Source organism: Nyctereutes procyonoides, unplaced genomic scaffold (assembly GCF_905146905.1).
Source record: "Nyctereutes procyonoides isolate TBG_1078 unplaced genomic scaffold, NYPRO_anot_genome, whole genome shotgun sequence".
Classification (NCBI taxonomy): Eukaryota; Metazoa; Chordata; class Mammalia; order Carnivora; family Canidae; genus Nyctereutes; species Nyctereutes procyonoides.
This window is the reverse complement of record NW_026575140.1, coordinates 75,375,317-75,398,004: the sequence shown is the minus strand read 5'-3', so window position 1 is coordinate 75,398,004 and position 22,688 is coordinate 75,375,317. Positions and strand designations below refer to the sequence as shown.

The 22,688-nt window shown below is 58.0% G+C and overlaps 1 protein-coding gene across 1 annotated transcript in view; it reads left to right on the top strand.

The window, feature by feature from the left end:
* The first annotated feature begins 2,396 nt into the window (after positions 1-2,396).
* The window catches only part of NECTIN1 (nectin cell adhesion molecule 1), a 64,888-nt gene continuing 44,596 nt past the window's right edge, over positions 2,397-22,688 (top strand). The window contains exon 1 of the mRNA XM_055304913.1: positions 2,397-2,943. Within this exon, the coding sequence (XP_055160888.1) occupies positions 2,865-2,943 (79 nt within the window). The 5' untranslated portion in view covers positions 2,397-2,864. The remainder of the gene's footprint in view (positions 2,944-22,688) is intronic.

The following is a 22,688-nucleotide window of genomic DNA, read 5'->3' as shown; positions in this document are numbered from 1 at the left end:
TCATTTAAGAGCAGATCAGAGAAGCCTTACCCAAGGATGAAGAGGTGAGGGAACATGAACAGGGAAGTAGTGGGTACTGGTGCTTCTGGATTTGCCCCTGCAAGCCCCTCCGCTCAGCTCCTACGATGTGCCAGGCAGAGTCCCAGACCACGGCAATGAACCAATGTGGCCGTGGCCCTTAACTCAGGGGCCAGAGGGGAGGTGCCTGGCTGCTGGACCGGGCTACCACAAATCAAATTTGATCAGACATTCCCCAGCATAAAACCCTCCTTGTGGCTCCCTGGCATTCACAGATCTGCGGGCCTCTCCTTCCCCCAAGTCCTAGGCTCAGGCTATCCCCGGTTTGTGGGTCCTACTCATCCAGTTACTGCTTTCTGCCTTTTCCTCATGTGGGCCTCCCCCCACCTTAAATCCAGCCCCCTGAATGTCTCCCCACTCCAGCACATGTCTGTTAGATGACTCACCGAGTCCCTGTGTCCCTTCTCCCCAGAAGCCTTCCCTGATCCCCATCTCACCCCAGGCTGAATGGGGCACTTTCTCCCAAACCTATCAAATCCTGGGTGCGCACCTCCGCGACACACGACGCACATTAAATACTTGTTTATAACATCTGTTTCTATATCTGTCTTCCCCCTTTGCACCCCAACTAGACTGTGTGCCTTTAGGGCAATGACGGTGTCTCTACATCCCCAAGCCCAGCACCCTGCTTGGTACAAAGAAAGCTTGACTACATGTGTTAAATGTAAAAGATGTGTACGTGAGTGCACAAACATCCATGTGAGTGCCAAATTAGACCACTTCAACAGGGAAACAAGAGACACTCCAGGGCCAGATCCCCAATGGTGAGAAAGTGGTCCTCCCCTTGCCCATCCTCCTTCTGCTCCTCCTACACCCAGAAACTGGAATGTATGTGTTATCAGAAGCTGGCCCTTCCCCTCGGCTCCTGCCCGCTGGACAAATGGCAGCAATGGGCAAAGGGAGCAGCGTTATCTGGTCAGGTATCCGGGAGAACTTGCTTCTCCCTAGTAGGAAACCGTCTGCCTCCTCCCCTCCCCGGGGTGGAGGATGAGGGCAGGCGATCCAGAGGGAAGGCGCAGCGGGCAGGCTTGGGGCTGCCAAGGGCCCCCCGAAGGGCCCAGCCGCCTTGGCAGGAGGCCAGCCACACCCGGATGTGGTGGGTGGCGAACGGGATGGGGCGGAGAGTCCTGCCCTGGCGAGGACACTTGACTGGATGGGTCACTTTCGCGGGATTCTTGCAAATCGCACAAAACCAAGGTTCTGGCAAAGGGAGCAGAGCTCGGTTTCCCGCTGATTTCAGGAGGGGCGGGGGCTTCCGTTGGGGGGGGCGGGGGTCGGAAACCCTGAAAGGGAGCGGCGATCAGAAAAGACCTTCGCCTCTGTGGCTGGCCCCCATGTCACGCACTGTCGCCCACCGCGCCCCCCACCACCACCCTCCTCTCCCCGGCTTCCCCGCAGCTTCCGCTCGGTCCCGCACAGCGGCCTCTCCATCCTGCGTTCAGGCGATGCAGCCAAGAGGGGAGCTGCAGTCCAAGTCGGCCACTTTCTGCCCCGGTGCCCCCGGGCGAGCGGCCTTCGCCTCCTCCCGGCCTTTGTTTCCGCATCTGTAAAATGGGGCCAAGGTTGGGGCAGAGGGCCCGCGGAGGCCCGCGCAGCCGGACTCGGCCGGATCCAGCAGTCTCCCGGCGGCGCGCTCGCCCCTCCGGCGCCCCCACCCCGCCCCATCCCACCCCCACCCCCACCCCACCCCCACCCCCACCCCCACCGGCAGCCTCTCCCCCCGCGCCGGCCGCTAGGGGTCACTGCCTCCCTTTGCCAGGAGGAGCAGGGCGGCTGGCCCTCCGGCCCGCCCCGGGCGGGAAGGCGGCCGAGGGGGCACCTCCCGAGCCCGCGAGCCGCCGCGGCCCCCGCCGTCCGCGCCGGGGTCGCGCGTCCGCGGGGGGCGGGGAGGGGCGCGCGTCCGGGCGGGCCGCGGGGGGAGGCGGCGGCGGGGCGCGGGCGGCGCGTCGGAGGCCGGAGGGTTAACGCTAACCCCTCCCCTCGGTCTGACATCACGGGAGAGCGGCGGAGAGGCTGGCGCTCGGCGAGTGAGAGAAAGAGCGAGAGCGGCGAGCGCGGCGCGGCTGGGCGCCCGGGCAGCTCCACAGCGTCGCGGGGCGCGGGTCGCGGGGCGCGGGGCCCGGCAGCGCGAGCGGCGGCGGCGGCGGCGCGGGGAGGCGGGAGGCGGGAGGCGGGCGGGTGGGGGTGCGCGGCGCCCCGGGCTCGCCCTCCGCGCGGAGCCGCACCGCCTGAGCCGCCGACCGCGCGCCCGCCCTCCCGCCGCCTGGGCCGCGAGCCCGCCGCCCGCCGCCCGCCGCCCGCCGCCCGCCGCCGAGGGCCGCCGGCCATGGACGCCGGAGACCTGGGGCCGAGCGGGAGGGTGTGAGCGCGCCGGGGGCCGGGAGCCGGGAGCCCGCGCCGCGCAGCCGGGCGCCGGGCACCGGGCAGCCGGGCGCGCCGGGGGTGGGTCCCTCTCCCCAGCCCGGCTCTGCGTGGAAGAAGAGGGCGGGGACCGGCGCGGGGAGGAGAGCGGAGGAGGAGAAGGGGCATGACTCGAGCCACTTGCGGCGGGCATCCTCCGAGCCTCTGAGCCGCCGGCGGCCCGGGGCCCGGACTGCGGCCGCGCCGCTCGCGCCCACCCGCCCCGCCCCGCCCCGCCCCGCCCCGGCCCGGCCGACGGCTGCGGCTGACCTGGATCCTCGCAGCGCCCGCCGGCCGCCGGCGATCGGCCTCCGTCTTCCGGGCTGGTTTGTGGAGCGCGGGGAGCGCCGTCCTCGCCGCCCCGCTCGCCGGACCCCCGGCCCCCGATGGCTCGCACGGGGCTTGCGGGCGCCGCCGGACGCTGGTGGGGACTCGCTCTCGGCCTGACCGCGTTCTTCCTCCCAGGTAAGCGCGACCCGCCTCCCGCACCCCCCCCCCCCCCGCATCCGATGCCTTCCCGGGGCCGGGAGCTGGAAGGCGGGCACGGCTGGGTGACGGGCGGAGGAAGGAGCCAGAAAAGTTGGGTCACGGCTTAGGCAAGGGGGCGCGGGTGGCTCGGCGGAGAAAGGGGGAGAAAGAAGCCCAACAGCCTGCGCTGCAGGGAAGCAGGCGGATGCACGTCTCTGTGTAGCCAGAAAGCACTTTGTGCGCTCAGTTTTTCACAAAGATAATAATATGTGATCGCGTTCTGTTTATTTAATGACCGGCCCTCAGCCCGGGGAGCAGTTTGGAAACACCGCGTGTTACATAAATGCAAAATGACCACGGCAGTCGCGGCCCCGGGGTGGGAGACAGCAGCCCTGGGGGGGGGGGGCGTCGGTCTCGGGCCGGCGGGCGGGGACCCGGCACGGCTGGGGGGCTTCGGCTCCGGCCCCCGCCCCCTTGCCAGACGGCTTCGCGCGCTCGGCCCCCGCGCGCCCCACGCAGCCCCACGCGGCCGCCGGGAGCCGGCTCCTGCGTCAGAGGCAGCTCCTCGCTCACCTGCGGTCGCTGTCCCGGGGGGGGTGAGTGGTGAGGCCGGGCGGCGCGGGCTGCCCCCCCCCCCCGCCCTGCGCGGGCTGCACCTCGCCTCGGAACTCCGCTCCCGGCGCGGGGCCCCCCCGGAGGAGGCGCCGGCGCTTGGTGCCAGCCAGGTGGCTGCGTGACCCACTTTCCCGAGGGTGCCCCGCGTGTCCTTCCTCGAGGTGCCGGCGGCCGAGGGGTTAACCCGACGCCCGACCCTGGGGTGGCCCGCGGTGGCCCATCTGACGGGTGGGGTGGGGGCGGAGGCTGGGACCGGCCCCGGCGTATTGTGCTGGGGAATGAACTGGAAAATGCGTTTAGGAGGCAAATCCGACCGAGTCTCCTCGCCTGGCTTTAACCCTTTGTGTCGGCGGGGAAGCTGCCCTGCTCCCTCGGCGGCTGGTGACCGGTGGGGGTGGGGGTCCTCCAGCCCTCTGGGAAGAAACCTGAGCCGGTCTCCCGCCCGGGCTAGATGGGGCTTTTAGGGGGAGGGAGGGGGTTGGCTGGAGCACGTGGTCTGGCCTTAGGGTGGCCGAATTAGGGGCCGGAGTACAGAGAGACCAGCTCCCAGTGGGGCAAGAATATCGGATCTCCAGCGCCGCTGGCAGCCGCGGGTTGGAGATGCTTGCGATGCTGCAGACTCCGCCGGGCTAGTGTGCTACCCAGGGGCCAGCCTGGCTGCCCAGTTGTAGGGCTGGGGTGCACCCCTGGAAGGTACGAACCTGGCCCCATTCGATTCTATACCCCTTCTGCCAGCAGCTCGCTGCCAGGGCTCCACAGATCTCACTGAGTGGCCGATGGCATCGAAAGCACTTTGTGGAAGCTGGCACAGCGGTGCCCCCACCCCTACAGCCTGTGGGGTCCTGTCCTGCTAGGTGGGGGTGAGGGGGCATACAGGGAGCACTTCAAGGGGCCTGACTGAGTCCCTCCCTGGCCAGGGTGGTCATGGTGAGCGAGAGGTCTTCCTTGCACGCTGGACCTCCTGGGAAGCCAGCGGGAGCTCAGGCCCTAGCTAGGACTCCTCTGACCACTGGGGGATTGGGCTTCTGGGAACCCTTAATTGCACAGTGTCCACACCAGGATTCTAGGAAAAAGGAGAGCTTTAGGGAAGCTCTAGTTGGTGGCACACCAGGGGTTAACTTAATTCTGGTCGAACAGAGTGGGAAGGTTTGGGGGGAAAAGAATGCACTCACCCCCATCCTCCCCTCCTTTTGTTATTCTCTTCCCCCAGTTTTGTGATACATAGTGGTTAATTCCTTTGGGGGGGGGGCTGGAAGTCTGCTCTGCTCCACCCTACTCAGGAAGTGGAGTCAGGGAGAAATGGCACTCTCACCTGGCTCAAGTGTAGACACTCCTGCCACCAAAAATCCGGATTGAGGAGATGGGATGCAGACCAAGAACCACAGCTCAGGCACTTAATGAGCGCTCCTCGATTGACTGTCATTGTTATGGCTGGCTGGCATCAGGGGCAGCCAGAGTTCCCTGACTCACCAGGCTCCTGTACCCTGTGCCTCTTCCCCTGGTGCCCCTGGAGAGGGAGGCAGGTGGGTGAGGTGGTGCCCATATGACACTTGGATGGAGGTTGGTAGGCCCAGAAGTTGCCTGCCCGCACCCGGCTTTCCACCACCCACCAGCTCCTGAGTGCTCACTGCTGCTCCTCTCTGGGGACTTGCCAGCCTGATGCTCTTTTCTGCGTTCTCCTAGGCCGGGTCAGGGAGCATGGACCAGTGAGCAGAGGACCTCTCTGGGGGAAGCAGGTGGGGGCAATCCCCAGTGTGTGTGATAGCCCCCTGACTAAAAAGAAAAAAAGCCTCCCAATCTGGCTATTGACGTGTAAACACAGAAGTGTGTTTTTACAACACAGACTTTACCAGGCTGGATGGTGAAGCCCCACAAGCTTCTGAGATAACAGTCTGTGGTTCCTACAGGTCACCCCAGAGGAGAGGGCCAGTGGGGCCTGGGGACCGCGCCCTAAAGAGGGCCAGGAGGAGCCCTGGGGAGGAGGCAGGGAACCTGCCTTAGAAGCAGGTGCACAGAACTGGTGTCCCACCTACACCACACCCTCCCTAATTGGCTTCCCCAAACCTTTTGTCTGGAAAGAGAACACACACCCCAGGTGTCGCGCACACCCTCAGAATACCTGTCGGGCCACAGCACACCCCTTCTCTGCAGTCTGTACAGAGCTCGCAGAAGGTGGTTTCCTTCGAAACTCGGAGTGTCAGAGCTGCTCGGCTCTTTCCCTCTCTGCATTTCTCAGACAGTGATGTGCTCAGGCTTGCTGGGCAGGACATTATGGCAGAACCAATTCTGCTGGCCTGGGGATTACAGCATGTGTGAACAGCAATCTCAGTGCCCGTTTTGGAGGCTGCGCTATGGAGAGTGTCTCAGAATCAGATTCGAAGCCTAATAGTCAGCTGGAGGGGAGAAGATATTGCAGAGCCTGGGCCCAGCAGCCCCAGCCGAGCAGCCTATAAAGCATCCCTGAGCCTGAGTATCTGTGGCTCAGGGGGCCGGGTGGCCCCTTGTTGCCCGATGCTGGCCGAGACCATCATCCGTTCCCTTCAAGCCACTTAGTTTTGCACAATGGATCCACCTCGTTGGCCACTTCCTGACCCAGGACCCAGTTGAATGCTGCCAGGATGGTCACACCAGCCAGCAGAACCCTAGTGCTGACATCCGAGCCAGCAGGCCCGGCGCAGAGCGGTGGGGTACGGGCAGTGGGTCTGCCCCAGCCGCTGTCTATGATACTGCCATTGTTTAGCAGCTGACTAATGTTCATTGTTCGGCACAAACAGAAAACACCCAAGGGAGGTGTGAATATACCTTCGATTTTCCTGATTGTATCTTTCCTGGTTAACCCGGTGACTTGAATGGCTCCCTACCCGGGGGAGAGACAAGAGAGGGTGCCTGTATATTCCCCTGTTTTACTGATGCTGTGTGGTGTCGTTTTGTTTGTTTTGAACTTTGAATGTTAGCCAGTGTGCCAGGCTGGAATGGACACTAGCTAGCTGTGGGACTTAGGCTATAACGTTTCTGACAGTCTGCATATTGTCTCGCCATCAGTGTCGAGTGGGTACACACGCACACACATGTGCAAGGCTTTGTGCGCTTCTGTTGGTTATCTACAGTTCCTCGTGCCCCTGCAGACCCATGGGCATGAGGGCAAGCAGGGGTTGTGCACTGCTATGTGGGGTCAGCACGGGACTGGGACCATAAATATATATCAGGTGTATATTTTCATATAACTGATTCCTGACGTCTTTCCAACTAGGATTTTGTGAGGAGTAGCTCTGAGCCTTGGTAATACCTGTGTGGATGTCAGAGTGTCTGAGAGGTGATTTGGGGAAGAGACCTAGGATTTACCCTCGGCCAGTTCCTTCCAAGATGGGCTGTTGGGTCCTTTTGGGGGAGGGGGGGCAGCCTATACACTGGTTGCTTTTCCTATTCTGTCCTTGGCTTTAGACTGGGTCTCCACACTCTCACAGGGAGATGCTCACCTGGAGAGACTTTGCTCTCTTGTCCCCCTGGCAGAGAGCATCTGGGACCTGGTGCTAACTGGGGCCTGGCTTGCCCCAAGGCTTCTCAAGATCCCTGCAAGGCTGGGAGGGGCCCCGGGAGATAGGCTTTCAACTACTGATTTGGCATCTTTGTTTCCCGTATGAGTACTTGGGGGAAAGGCCATCATCTAGGGGGAAAGGTGGGCACATTCCAGGCATTTAATAAGGGACATGAGCGTGGATTTTTGGTCCCCCATAAATAGGCCTGTAGAACCTTATGTGTGTCCGGGTCAGCAACATACATGTGCCTGGAAACACCCTGGCTTGTGCGGCAGAACTCAGGAGCCCCCGTGGTGGGAGAGGAAGAGGGAATGAGGGGCGTGGAAGAGCCCAAGACCCTGTGCCCCAGGATGGCTGGTTGTTATTTCTCCCCACAAAGCCCGCCCCTCTCCATAGAGACCAGGTCTGCATAGAGACCAGGTCTGCAGAGCCAGCAGCAGATGTGCTGGCTGGGACAAGAGGTAACTTAAGATCTGAGCAGGGATCACCTTGCAGAGGGAATGCCCTGAGTTGGAGATAACACCCTTTAGACCAGTTAACCCTTGAAGCTCTGGATTCCATTGTGCTGATTTGGGAGATGGGGAGAGAGAAGAGATGGGAAGAAGACAGGTGAAGCCTAATATCCAAACCCTGACCCATTCCACCAGGAGGGGTGAACTTAGTGCAACAGGAGACACCCAGCAAGGACACAAAGAAAGTCTTCCTGACAACAGGCTATAGGCTCCTTAGGCCAATGGATAATCCCAAGGTTTATCCTTGGGGCGAGGGGTGGGGAGGGGGTGGGGGGGTCATTGGTATGTATTCTCAGTTGCTCATGGGATCTGTGCTTTTATGGTCTCTAGGGCAGGGCAGCAGCAGTGGACCCAGGCCCTAGTCAAGAGAGAATGGCAGACAGCTTGGTTCCTTTCCCTGCAGCCTGGAGAGTACCTCGTCTTGGCCGCCCAACAAAGTGAGACAGCAGAGCACAACCAGGTGGACTGGGTTTGACTCCCAGCTCTACGAATTGCTAGCTGAGCAGACTTGGTTAAGTTTACTTCGTAAGCCTCAGTTTTTCTGATCTGTAAAATGGGTTTCTGTTAATACAGATTTCAAAGGAGGTTGTAAAGATCAGATTGACCGTAATGTATGAAAAGTGCTGAGCACATTGCCAGGCATGTGATAAATGGGCAGTGTGGTGATAGCTCCTCCTATGCTCTATGCCTTTCCTCTGAGTGATCCTGGCCCCCTCTGCCTCTGCCAACTGGGCAGTGCCACCTTTGTACTCCCTCAAGAAAGTGCCACTCAGCTGCCTGCCCGGTGCTGACCTCACTGCCCTTGGAGCCAACCAGGAGCTGCTCCATGAGCTCCTGCCTCCACCTGGAAATGGTGGAGGAGGCCGCAGCATCCCAGGGGCTCAAGTGGCCTGGTGCGTTCCAGGCACCTGCAGGAAAATGACCCTGGTGGTCGCGTACTCTCGAGCAGCAGGTGCTGTGTGGCCTTTGTTCTGCAGCGTGTCACCAGGGGCTCTCCTGGGCACCCGCCTCACTCCCTGGCTGTGGCCCAGCTGGGCTCTGTTGCCCATCTGGAGCTCTGGCTGTGGTAGAAGCCGGGGCTGGCAGGAAGGGCCTGGGACTCAGCCCCTGCTTCCCTTCAGAATTCCACATTTGGGAGAAGGGTGGGCAACGGGACCCTCTCTCCAGCAGTCCACTCATCTGGCAGGATGGCACAGCCAGATCGAGAATCCCTCCTGGCGTCACCCCCTTCTCGCTGCCAGAAAACCCTCTTCCAGTTTCTCCTGCTGCAGATGGGATCCTTTTGCCACTAATAATAAAAATGTCTGTGGCACTTTTGACAGCTCATGGTTCCAGCCGATCCTCCCAGTAACCCCATGTGAATGGTATTCCTGGTCCTTTTACAGAGGAGGGAAGTGAGTCAGCTTAGTAATTTGCTGACCACCTCAAGCTAGTGTGGCCACGTCAGGTGCCAGGTCTTCTGACTCCAAATCCTGTCCATGAGGGAGATGAAACAGGCTGAGATGGACACGTACAGCAGAGGTTGAGCCAGGCCACGGGATAAAATGTGTCCAGTGAGATGGTCCTTCACTTTGCCAACTACCACCACTCTCCCCCTACAACAAGCTGGAGCTCCCTGGGGAAGCGAGGGATAAGTTGAGGACGTAGGTCGGAGGGTGGCCCAGCCAGAGCTGACCATGGAGCAGCCCAGGTTCGCACCACAGTACAGGACGCCCAGCTGTGGGAGGGAGGGGGACAGGGGAAAGGATGTCCTTCTGGAACCTGGAGCATCACCCGCTGGAGATCTGGCCCTACTCATGGGCAGGGCCCTGAGGGCTGAGCACGGAGCCCCAGGGCCCAGGCAGTCACAGAGAGAGCTCGTGGACTAGACTGGGCCACAGAGGGGGAAGGGAGGCAGAGATTTGGCAGGCAGAGCTGACTCCCTCTCCTGGGCCACTTCCCACCCGGCTCTGGTCTGCGCAGACCCCAATTTCATTCCCAGTTTATGAGGAGTCTCATTACCAAGCCACAGACAATAAAACCCGCCCGGCCACTCTGGCCCGGATCTCATTAGAGGACATTAGTTCCGCTGGCTGGTAGCTCCACTGGGACACAGCTGCAGGCGTGGCCCAGGAAGCTAAACAGGCCAATGGCCATGGGCACAAGAATGTCCCATTGGGAGTTTGAGTTGCATCTCTGGGCTTAAATGGAGTCCCGCCTCGAAAGTGTGCTCCCTTCCTCAAAGCTGGCTGGAAACACTCCTTCCCGCCCACTTGAACCCCCAGTTCTATCCCCTGCCTGAAGGGGAGAAGGACACAGCTCCCTCCAGGGCTCTTCATGGGAGTCTGCTTTGTCTGGCAGGAGCTGGCCAAGAAGCTCAGCGAACCAGCATTCTGGGGAAGAGGGACTTTGGGGGACAGCAGCCCTCTCTTATCCCTAGGTCTGAGAGACACATCCTAGTAGCGGAGTCTGGACTCCTCACAGCCACCCTGGCCTGAATCCTGGCCCATCTTTCTGCCTGGAAGGTAGGGGTAGTGACCTGGGGACCTCATGGTAGAAACCTTTTTCAGCCCCTAACGATGCCCTTGTGCCAGCTGACAGCCTTAGCAGGGGCTTGCTGGTCTCACATCCTGCCAAGGTGGAGTAACTTGCCCACAGTCTCTGTGATGGACTGCCAAGGGCGCCATCTTGGGGCTCTTCCAACCAAAGATGGGATTATTTCTTGCTTAGCAGATTCTGGTGCCTGTTGGTTGACAGCCAGTCTCCTCTCTGCCTGCACCTTCCCCTCCTGCTTTATCTTGATCTCTCTTCCCCCACCATCCTGCATACGCTGGTCACCAGAATACCACCAGGGCTCAGTGGATGTCACCAGGAAAAACAAGACCAGAGCAAAGGAAAGCTCGCCCCTTCTCAGTACCTCAGTCTTGGGGAGGAAAGTGAGCAACAGGCCTAAATAATTGATTCTAAGGGCACACGAGCTCACTTGTGTGCTCCCATGGAAGGTCACACAGCCCAGCCCACGCTTGGCACATGAGCTAGTGTGCCCACCAGATGAGTCAGGGGAGATGGGAGGGCCGATCTGTTTGGGCCGATGCGAGGCAGCCTTGCTCGGGAGGAAAGGGATTGGAGACCTGCACAGACTCCTGGAGCTCCCCGGTAAGACCCTGGTCTACAGCTGGTCTGGAGTGCACACCCCAAGAGGGATTGGCTGGGCCGCCTCTACATGCTCCATTTTCTGGGCCCTGAGCAGTGCCCCAAGCACCCCCTCCCTCAGTCCTGGTGGCTTGTGGGCAAATGCTGGCAGCTGCCAGGACAAAGGAGGTTAGAGAAGGTGCTCAGAGCCAAGCCAGCCTTGCCACCACTTGATTGTGGGCCCCACCTCGGGAGGGGCTGCTTGCAACGCCCTTGCTCCTAGGACCATGGCAGCAGCCCCTGACTCGCAGCTCTCTGGCTCCCATCTGCCCACATGGCTTCTTGGATGGATGTGCCTAAAGTCCATGTGAGAAAGACACTCACAGGCCCAGGAGCACCTGATGGCTGCCCGCTGCCTGGCTCATCTCACTGCGGTCCCCCGCATGCCAGGCCTGCCCAGCCGCACACCTGTATTTATGCCCCATGTTTTCCCATCTCAATGCCTTTGCAAATGCCAGCATTCTCCCCCAAAGTTCTGCATACTTCCTATATCTAAATACTGGAAGTGAGGGATGCCTGGGTGGCTCAGTTGGTTGGGCATCTGCCTGGGGCTCAGGTCATGATCTCAGGGTTCTGGGATCCAGCCCTGCATTGGGCTCCCTGCTTAGCATGGGGAGCAGAGGGCTCCACTTCTCCCTCTCCCTCACTCGTGCTCTCTCTTGCTCACTCTCTCTCTCTCTCTCTCTCTCTCAATAAATAAATCAGTCTTGGGATGCCTGGGTGGCTCAGCATTTGAGCATCTGCCTTTAGCTCAGGGCGTGATCCCAGGATCTGGAATCGAGTCCCAAATCGGGCTTCCTGCATGGAGCCTGCTTCTCCCTCTGCCTGTGTCTCTGCCTCTCTCTGTGTGTCTCTCATGAATAAATAAGTAAATCTTTTTTAAAAATCTAAATAAATCTAATCAATCCAATCAATCTAAATAAATAAGTACATACATACTGAGGTGAGAGCCACTTCTGCATGAAGCCTCCTGACTCACTCCCACCACCACCACCCCCAGCTGGGGATAACCTCTCCCATCTCAAAGCCCCCTCACACTTCATCCGTGCCACCCCTTGGCACTAACCACTCTTCATCTTGCTATATGGTTATTTGGGCCTGGGATTTATCTTCTCCCTGAGACCGAGATCTCCAGAGGGACAGGGTCTGTTACTGATGGATCTCAGTGTCCCCGGGGCCTAGTATAGGGTTAGCCATGTCATGGGCTGCTAGTACATGCCAACTGAATACATGGTTGGTTGTTTGGACAGTTGATGACAATGATAGTAATAACAAACTTTTATTGAGAGCTCTTGGGTGCCAGACACTGTTGTAAACATCTTACATTGTAATAACTTATTTAATTTTCATAATAACTCTTAGTCTCCCTTTTTTTTATACGTGGAAAGATGAGGCCCTGCAGAGGTTAGGTAACCTGCCGGTAGTCACATGGTTAGTAAGTGGCAGAGCCAGGAAGTCGGGCCCAGTGTCCATAATCATCCCACTTAGCTAAGCAGCCTCTCTCCTGGGTGGACAGGCGATGGAGACAGACAGCTTACCAAGCGTGGATTAACATAGGACCTTGCTGGGCACCTGGGTGGCTCAGTGGTTGAGCGTCAGCCTTCGGCTCAGGTCATGATCCCAGGGTCCTAGGATTGAACCCCCATGTTGGGCTCCCCACAGGGAGCCTGCTTCTCCCTTTGCCTGTGTCTCTGCCTCTCTCTCTGTGTCTCTCATGAATAAATAGATAAAATCTTAAAAAAAAAAATAAAGCATAGGACTTTGCATCCAGAATGCCCACCACCCTGCATATATCACATACTCCTGCTCCCTTTGATGGTGTGGGGTAACCTGGTGCACCTCTGGAGCGTGTGGGGAGTTCTTAGAGCTTATCATCAGAGTCTCAGTGGTCCTTTCCACTATATCCTTCCAGGTACTGGAAGTGCAATCATTGCACTCCTGGTGGATCCCACTGCAGTCACTGTTTCGTCTTGGGAGTATTGATGTGGCTATCTTGGCGAGAAATGTCTCGATATCATCATTCTTTCATCCCCTGAGCTTTGGGGGATCACTGGTGCCATGTGGGGGCCTCCTCCCTTGGTTCACCGTGAGACTAGGGCCAGGTGTAATAGCTTCTCCCAAGAAAGCCGCCTGGAACTACCCCCAGCAGGCATTCCTAGGCTGCCCCTGGGTCCTGGGCAGGTCCAGAGCTCAGCAAGCTTGATCCTTTGCCAGGGTCCATCCTCAGCTTCTGGAAGGTTCTGGTCTCTCTTGCCCACACCCGGAGATCCCAAAAGATGGCAAGGGAGGGGCCCTTATCTGGGGAGATGAGGAGGATATAGGGTGTTCACCTGTACTGGCTTCTTTGATCCCCTGGGATGAAAGGGCTGGTGCTTCCTCTGCCCCAGGCAGGTTCAGAACAGGGAGCTGGGGACAGAGGCGTGCCAGCCACACAGCCACGCAGCCTTGCAGCAGGGGTAAAGAACTATCCCAGGGAAGAAGGTCATGGGAGCAGAAAGATCAAAAACACTTTCCAGTGTTGTGGCTGAGGACTAAGTGACCTCCAGATGGCCCACATGCGGATTGTCCTCTCGACGGTGACCCAGGGCTGATGCTCCACTCAGCACACCCTGACCCTGCAGGTCACCACGCGGGCTCGGGCCTCACAAACTTGCTTAATTAGGAAGGTAACTGGGCTGCAAAACAGTCATCTGATATGTTTCGACGCCAAAGAGAAATTCCTCCTAGACCCTCTGCTGTTCTAGATTATCCATGCTCCGTTAGCTTGAATTACGGCGGAGCCTCTGCGGCCCAGACACAGGCCAAACTCTGTGATTGGTTCCTGGGGCTGGAGTCTGCCCCGCGCCCAGGAAGTGCTCGGAAGCAATAGTAGAATGGAGGACTTAAGACCCATGTGACCCCCCGTGCAAACCTAAGGAGTGCACAAAGGGTCCCCTGTCGCCTAGAGCCTACAGATGCCCACCCGCGCTCTTGGGCCAAGCCACTTTCCTGCCCCTTGGGTCAAGCGCCCTGCAAGAGTTTTGAGTCAATGGCAGAAGCTTTCTGCAGTGGCTCCTGGGTAAAAATTGGAGCAGAGGCAGGGACAGGCTTCTCCCGAGTGTAAATAAGATCAGAGCAGAACAGCCACACTGCACTGGATTATTTTATTATGATTGCCCACCTCCCCCGCCCCCCGAACTGTCCTCATCTCATTGGCCTAGATAGCTACATCTCTCAGAATGATGGATGGGCCTCCTCTCCCTTCCCAGGCAGGGTGGCCAGCCCTGCTACGGAGACATCCTCCTACCCGGCCCCTTCCCAGATTTATTCCCTGTGTTTATGGTGCCCAGAGAGTAATCAGTGTCCTGGGCCGGCTGAGCACTCTGATTATCTCCGCTCGATTGATGGATGGGCCTTTGGGGAACTTAAGCGACAGTCCTTGCTCCCTGTGCCTGCTCCTGAACACCCAGCACCCTCTCCAATCTGAATCACCTGCCAGGAGTCAGATGATGGGCCTTCCTGTCTGTACTGGGGGTGGGGGGACAGGGGGAGGAGGGAGCCTGCAGCATCCCTAGCACCCACCTCTTGGCACTGCGGCAGTGGTGGTGGCAGTAACTGGGAAGAGTCTCTGTGGCTCCCCCTTCCCTCCAGGGAGCCTGGAACAGGGGCCAACAGGCAGTTTGCCTGGGAACCAGCACCCCCTGCTCTGCCCAGAAACACCCTGCCCGGGAAATGGCTCGATTCCCCTCTCCCATCCTCACTCCATCACTCCTACCCCCTTGGCACTTGTGTACACAGCTCAAGCCGTAATGATCATTTGTGCTGCTTTATGTGTTTCTTTACAAGTGTTTTTATGTCCTCTGTGTGTGTATGAGAGAGGTTTATGGTTTGTGTGTGTGTGTGTGCGTGCGCGCGCACGAGAGAGAGAGAGAGAGAGAGAGAGAGAGAGAGAGAACATGAGGTCACGTGCTGTGTGTGTGCAAGAGGTCCTGTGCTGTGTGTGTGTGTGTCTGCTCCTGATTAGACTCTGATTGCCATCTTTTCCCCCACGGAGGTGGGGGGCCCTCACCCAGTTGGGAGAGGTGGGAGGGGCAGAGGCTGGGTACTGGGGGGGGCAGGGGCGGGGGGGGAGGGGCAGGCAATCAAAGATGATGACTGTCCGTGGCAGGGTATGCACTGCCCCCCAGCCGCCAGTTACAGAATGCAGAAGGTCAATCTTAGATAATTGTTTTGTCTATAGGATCACAAACAACTGGCTTGACTATTTTTTTCCCCGCAAATTGAATGCACTGTTTGTTTTGAAGCCAAGTGGTCTCTGTCTCTTATTACTTACGTGGGCCCGTGTGTATGTCTGTGTCTCGTCTTCTCTGAACTTTGGTTCCTTCCACTGGAAGGCGGGCACGTGATCATGAGAGGTTTAGAAGAGGTAAATGGTGCGTGTGTGTGATGAGCACAGTGCCTGATGCGGAGGGAGTCTTCACACCACTTGGTTATTATCAGCAGCTGTTGGCCCAGGGAGCCAACATCTAGGGGAGGGTCCATTCCCTGGGGCTGGGGGTCCCTCAGCTGAGGTCCTGTCACCTCTCAACTTGGACAGGTGCATCACCCACTTATACCCCTGGGCTCCTGGAAAATCATCTCCACCTCCAGATGGTCACCAGAAGATGCCCAGTGGCTCTTTGGAGCCGTCCCATGCTCCCTTCTTAAAGAGTAGCTGGAAGTGAGAGTTCTATGCCCTCAACCAAAGAACCCCATGTGTAGGCTTCTGGGTGCCAGCACTTGTGGGAATCCCACTGCCCTGGGTGTGTTGGGACAGGAGGGATAGACGGCTCCTTCCTGCACTCACCAGTGTGGGCACTGGTGCCTCCTGTGGGCCCCGCACTGAGCAGGGAGCAGGGGCTGAGCAGTGAACATAACTTCCCTGGCTTCCTGGAGCTTCCAGTCCGATGTGGGATGTTATCTGTCCTCCAGCCTCACACACAGTAGGTGACACCTGAGGGTGCCATCTCTAAATGCCCGCAGGACAACAGCCTGGCTAGGAGATGTCGAGAGGAGCTGGGGCCCTTGTAGGCTTGTGCCCAAGTAAACTTGTCACTTCCTAAGGCTTCCCTGCTTGGCTCTGAAGGAGCAGGCGTGACAGGGCCAGGACTGCATTCTCCTACACCCTTAAAGGCGAGCTAAGCTTCTGAGCCCATCTGTTCCCCTCCCATCCCCTGGTTTGGGAAGAGCCTCCCAGCTGGGCTGTCATCCCCAGGCAGGGGATGGCAGCAGAGCAAATAATGTAACACCCATTCACTTAAAACCCCTCAACCGCATCCCTACCGGTTGGTTGAGCATCCAGCTTCAGCATGAGTACCTCCAGTGACGGGGAACTCACCACCCTACATGGAAGCCCCCACAGCTCTGACTGCCCCAGATTCTTCCTTGCACAGAGCTGAAATCCGCATGCCTGGAGCTTCCACCCGCTAATTGTGTTTCTGCCTCCTTGGGATCGTGTGGAGCGCATCTGACCTTGCACATGATGTCTCCTCGGCGCTTAAAGAGGGTCTCCAGCTCTCACTCTTCTCTCCCTTGAGTGTTTTTGACCAAGTCTGACCCACATTGGCCATCTTGGGTGCTCTCCATGGAACCAGGTTGTCTAGATCCCTAGTAGCTGTGGGGGGCCCCAAATGACCCAGGATTTTTGGTCTAGGGTTCCCCAGCCACTACATCCATCCAGGGATCCAGGAAGGGGCAGAGCGGGCTGGCCGCCTTCATGCTTCCCTACCTCCAACTCACCCCTTCCGAACCCTGTTTTCCTTTGGATTAACAATAAATTGCAGTGAAAGATCCGCTTATCTCCAGTGGGAATTAAGGAATTAAGTTGGTGATGGGGAGAGAAAGGCCTGAGAAAGGGAGCATATTGCACAGATTCAGGGCATGGAGAGGACAGTTGGGGGAAGGGGGCAGCGGGGAGGGGTGGAGGAGCAGGACCCTCTCTCTGCCTGCCTTCTCTTAGCTCTAGAGACTGTGGGAGCAGCCCCTCATTCTTCCAGCAGCCTGTGCTCTGATGGGGACGGGTGGAGACCAGTTGGAATGGGTGGGGGGCCCCGTGGGAGGTAGTGCACTGCAGGGACACCCACGTGGCGTGATCTCCTGGCAGCCTCTCCGATCGCCCATTAGTGCTTTGTGACACGGGGCAGCGGCTCCGTGCATGTCGTGGCACTAGGAGGGCAAGCCAGGGCATGTGGCAGGGTGAGGCACCCTGCTGTCAGCCATGTGCTGTCGTCCACCACCCTGCAGGCAGCTCATCACTCCATCCAGACACTGAAATGACCTCAGGCCAGACCCCGGTGACCCACTCTGCTGCTCTGATACTCAGCCACAGATTCCGTGGCCAGTGCTTAAAGGACTCTTTCGCCCCCGGAGAGTCTGGGCTTCTCTTTATCCTAAAGGTAACCCAGAAGCCTCTTTCCTGATCCCCAACATGCCTCTGCCCTATTCAGCCCCAGCGCCCCTGCCCTGAGCCCAGGAGGCTCAGCTTGGAGCCCCTTCCCCCACGCCCCCCAGGCTTGCGGCTCCTAGCCACCCTCCAGCCATCAGACCCCTCCCTTCCATTTCTCTGCTCCTCTGGCCTCCCTTTGCCAAATCCTGAGGCTGAACAGGGAGACAGATAAGGCCCAGTGCTACCCTCCAGAGGGTGGGGTGGGGGTTGGGGTTGGAAATGAGGAGATGGATCCCAAGGACGGAGGAGGCTGCCTTTGGGTTGTCCAGACCCAGCCCAAAGTGTAGTTTCAATCACTGTCATCCCAGTGTCTCCCTGACCCCTTCCTGAGGTGGGGAGTAGGGTTGATGTTCAGGAGCAGCAGCCACCGGGGAGGGCACTGGAAGATAAAGAGCAAGGCCAGGCTGGAGATAGTTTCTGGGGGAGGGGGTGGTGCAGGGAGGCCTAGGGACGCTGGGGATTCGACCCTGGCGGATGGGTGAAGCCAGAAATGGGGTCCTCAAGTCCAAGAGTCTAGCTGGTTAATAATTAGTAGCTCTGGTTAATCATTGGCGGTTTTCCCCAATTTCAGCTCCCTCACCCCCCACCTCCACCCCTGCCCTGGGCCGCCCCCTCCCCCAGCGGGTTTCTGGTCTCCAGAGCCAGGGTGGTATTTAATCTTCAAGAGAGATTAGTGGCCTGCTTTAGCTGGCCTCCCCCCACCCCACTCCCACCCCGCTGGTTCTTTGGATGCCCCTGGATATTTTCTGCTAAAGAGCAGGCCCTGCGACCACCCCAGAAGGCATCCCCAGCTGCTCTCCTTGGCAGTGCCACTGACCCCTGTTGACTCACTTGGCTGACCTTGCTGCTGGCCAGGTAGGGTGACCCTGCTGGTAATGCTTCCTTAATCTGTTAGGTGGGGTCAGTTAGTCAACAGATGTTTATCTGCATCTGTACTTTATCTGCCAGGTACTTTATTGTGTTGAGAAAAAGTACTTTAAGCAGCTCAAACTAAGGCTAAAGGCTATATTCAAAGGCAAATGTGCCTCAGGGGGCACTTGCAGACCAGGTAACTCCCCCAGCAGAAACAGGGTTGGAGAGTCAGGGTGAGGAGCAGATGAGGCCATGTGTCCTTGAGTTTGGGCTTTGGGGTGACATTTTCATCCCTGACTGCTAGGAAACTTGCTCTTGGGTTGTGCAAGCTTCCATGCCTCTCCCTCAGGATCCCTGGTGCTGTCCTACCCTGATGGCTACCAGAACGGTTCCTTCTAGACTTGTTTTTATAAGTCGTGTGGTCAGGAAATAGGGAGATGGGAAAGGAGGCAGGGTCAAAGCCAGGGAAACGGGGAGCCTCTTGTGCCTGTTTAATTCTTTGCACGAGCTGGCAGTGAGGCACTGTCCCCAAAACAGGTCCTCCCTGCTCTCTGGACTGATGCACAGAGTGGTCCAGAGAACGTTCTGGGCGATTCAAGTGTTCACAGGGCTGTGAAGGGGCCAGCAAGGCCCTAACCTAGGAGAGGCTTCCCTGGAAGTGACCTTGAGGCTGAGACCTGGAGTTGGAGCAGGAGTGGCTTTAGTGGCAGAGGGTGACCAGGGCAGCCTGAGGGTGGCCACACATGGGCACCCATGGAGGACGATGGCATCTTCTAGATTGTCTCCTGGATGGGGAATGGGACCCCTTGGCCATGGAGGGGCCTGGGAAGGCCACATGGAGGGTTTTGAACTTAAGGAACAGCCCCCCCAATCTGTTCCATCCAAATGCAGCCTCGCCTGTACCCCAGGCTGGCTTTTCTGGGCCTTCCTGCTCCATGCCCTGTGTGCAGCCCAAAGCCACCCTCGTCCTCCTCCCAGCCCCCCGACGCAGCCGTCGCTGGGCTCAGAACCCCAATTCTGCTGTTCTCTGGAGCTGGGACTCCTTCTCCTTCATCCCCTGTACCTGGCTTGTCAGTTTTTTAGGTTCCATATCTGTGGGACCCCTCCGCCTCCCACTACCATCACCCTCTGAGCCACCCTGGGGGCCTCTCCTCATTCCTGCGTAGCCCGTACACCACTGTCAGAGCAAGAGGTTTGAGTGTGTCATACCCCTGCTCTGTCTGAAGCTCTCGCAGGGTCCGGGGTGCTGCTCACTTAAGTGCAGATGCCATGCTCTGTGCCAGGGCTTCTCAACCCCAGCCAGCACTATTGACGTTTGGGGCCAGATCATTATTTTTTATGTGAGGCTAGCTTGTGCACTGGAGGGTGTTTGGCCTCTACCCAGTAGATGCCAGCAGCATCCTCCCCCACCCCCACCACATGATAATAAAAAATGTCCTTAGACATTGTTGAATGTCCCCTGCCTGGGAGGCAGAGTTACCCCCAGTTGAGAACCACTGGACTAGGGTCTCACTGTAGCCAGAACCTACTGTGTTGTCTAGTACTTTCTTTCTCTCCTCCCCTCACCCCAGACACAGCTCATTGAAGGAAAGGACTCAGCCTTAGGATCTCTGCAGGCTCTAGCTCAGTACCTTGTACACAGTAGGTGCTCCATAAGTGCACAGTAAGCTGATGGGAGCTGGCCGGCTTCCCTCCTTCTCAGCCCCTCATAAGCTATGAGGTTTCTTCTTCTGCACACCTCTCTGTTTTCCTGGCACCTTGTGTAACTGCCGTAGCCAAGATGTGCAAACTTGTGACGCTTCCCTTTCTCCCGACACCTCCCATATCCACCTCATGTTGTTTGCAGCAAACAAAAGCATCTTTTCTCCTGTAGTTCACGTTTACTTACTAAGTATCTCCTATGCATCGAGCTCTAGGGACCAGGGGGGCTCTGTGGCTGTGCGTGTGAAGTTGTGCCTGGGTGTGTGGTTTCCACAGGCAGGTGTGTGCTGACACGTCTGTGTGTGTAGCATCCGGACCCCACTCACACTGGGCTTGTGCCCTCCGCATGCTGTTTCTCACCTTTCCTCCCACCCAGCCTTTGTTCCTGCTCTCCCTCCCGGCCTGGCAAGCTTCCTCTCATCCTTCAAGACCCTTCCTTCTCTAATCCCCCGCCCCAAATTCATCATTTCCTCCCCAGTATTGTCACGGCACTCGTGAGCCTTCCTGCCGTAGCACAGTGATCATGTTATTAGTTAATGTATCCTGTGTGTCCTTGAGCCTGGGACCGTATTGTGCATGCGTCTGTGTGTGTGTGTCTGTGTGTGTGTGTGTTTATAATGCCCATTTTCTTAATACATGTTTATTAAATAAATTGAAATAAATTGCCTATTTTGTCTTTCAAAGCATTTTCTTTGCTTTGTTCTAAGAGTGTGCCTCTGATTAATGGCTTTGCCTAACCTTTCTGCACGTGCCCTCATGTGTTTCTGTGCCAGCAGATGGGCATGTACGTACACGTGTGTACACACAAACGGCACTGTTGGGTCGCACATGTGTAATCGTGTGAACATGAATGCATGCGTGTGTCTCTGTTGAGGTATCTCTGTAGATTTAAGTGTGTCCCCAGTACTGCCCTCCAAGGTGGCATTCCCTCAACCTGCAGCCTTCCACTTTCCACCTTGAGAAGGGGTAAGGAGAGAGGGGACTGGGTGGTGACGCTCCTCTGCAGAGCTCTCCACCCACCTCCCAGAATGTCCTTCTGACCCCAGCCGCTGGGCTGCCCAGGGTGGTCAGGCCAGGTTGGGGAGCAGAGCCCTCAGTGGCCTAGTCACATCACAACCCCTTCTCGATCCATCTCTGCCCTGTTTAATTGGAATTTGGCTAGTGGAGACCATCTGTTCTATTCTGCTTGTTTCCATGACAACCAAGTGGCTTGAGACTGAGGTTTGTGGTGAGAGAAGTGGCCTGGGGGATGCTGGGAAAAATCAGTGAGGTCCTCCCCCTCAAACCTGCTCTGCCTCGCCTTCTCCTCTCTGCCCTGCCCTGGTCCCCAAGCCCAGAGGAAGAATAAAGTTGCCCACTGGGGAGTCGGGAGCCCCAGCATCACCCTGCTGTCCCAGCCCTGCCATCCCAGGCTGCTCTGGGCTTCCACCCGCTTCCATTCAGAAGCACTTGTGCCCGTGTAGACCTGGGGAGCTGGCCCTACCCTCTGCCCTCCCCGGGACCGGAAGGGAGCTCTGAGGACGTCAGAGGCTGCAGTGTTCGCCTATACTTTCAAGCCTCAGCCACCCCTGCCTCCAAGCCTCTTCCTCACCCCATCCGGGCATTTCAAAATCTTGAACCAAGGACCCCCCCCCCCACACACACGCACACACGCACACACACACACACCACTGTACAAGTCTCGGAAATTTCAACCCACTTGTGATCGCCGGTGCACTGCCCCCCCCCATGCCAGTATCCAGGGAATCTCCATCCCCAGGCCTTCCAGGTGACAGGGCTTTGAGAATGGGGTCCTTGGGAATGTGTGCTCCCTCACAGCCCTGCTGTGGATGCTCAGGACCCCACACAGAGGGCCCTCCCTCCATCCCTGGTGCATAGAGTGGGCCCCCAGCACATGCCTAGTACCTAAAAGAGCTGGGAACCCAGCAGAGAAACTGGCAGCCCTGCAGCCGGACAGTCCCTGGGTGCCCAGGAGCTCAGACAGGCCCTCACACACTGGGATGTGAGCAAGACTCCTCCTCTCCTATTTCTGGACACTTCTGTTTTCATGGTGTTATTTTCTGCCCTAATTTCCCCGTCTATGGCAAAGCCTCTTCTCTGCCTGCTCTATTATCAGGGGACCTGCCTGTCTTCAGAAATAAGTGGCGTGCCTTGTCAGGTGACCTGTCTGCTGCTTAGGTCCCAGGCCTAAGATGCCAGCCAAGCCCCTTGCCCCCTGTGGGGGGGTGGGGAGCCTGCCCCAGGTGAGAAGGTGGTCCTGGGCTCTCTCCCGTGACCTCCAGCCCCGCGGAATCCATCCTGAGCAAGGCAAGGAGGAAGATGAGAGGCTGGGGCCATAGGTCATTACTTCGAGCAGCTGTGCTGAGGAGGGTCCCCACCCCTCTGGGGGTGCTGCAGCCTTGGAGAGGTCCCTCCGTGGCCAGCCCGCCTCATCACGGCAGGGGTGGGTTCCGGCTCACCACCATCCATCCTTCTCCATGGGCCTCAAGATAGAATGCACCCACCATAAAAGTCACCCTTTTAAAGTATATAGTGCAGTGGGGTTTAGTATGTTCACAGAGTTGGGTGACCATCACCACTTGCTGACAGAGAAATTCTCCTCACCCCAAAGAGAAACGCTGCATGAATTTGCAGCCACTCCCATTCCTCTCTCCACCCCACCCCCACCCCAGCCCCTGGCAACCACTAATCTACTTCTGCGTCTCTGGATTTGCCTGTTCTGGACATTTCATATCAATGGACTCACACCATGTGGCCTTTCTGTGGCTGGCGCCACACTCTGTGTCACCACCCTGCTTAAATAAAGAATGTCGGTGGCTCCCAGGCGCTACAGGGGGACATGCAGTCCCTTGTCTCAGGCAGAGCCATTTTTAAACTGGTGCACATGTCCCT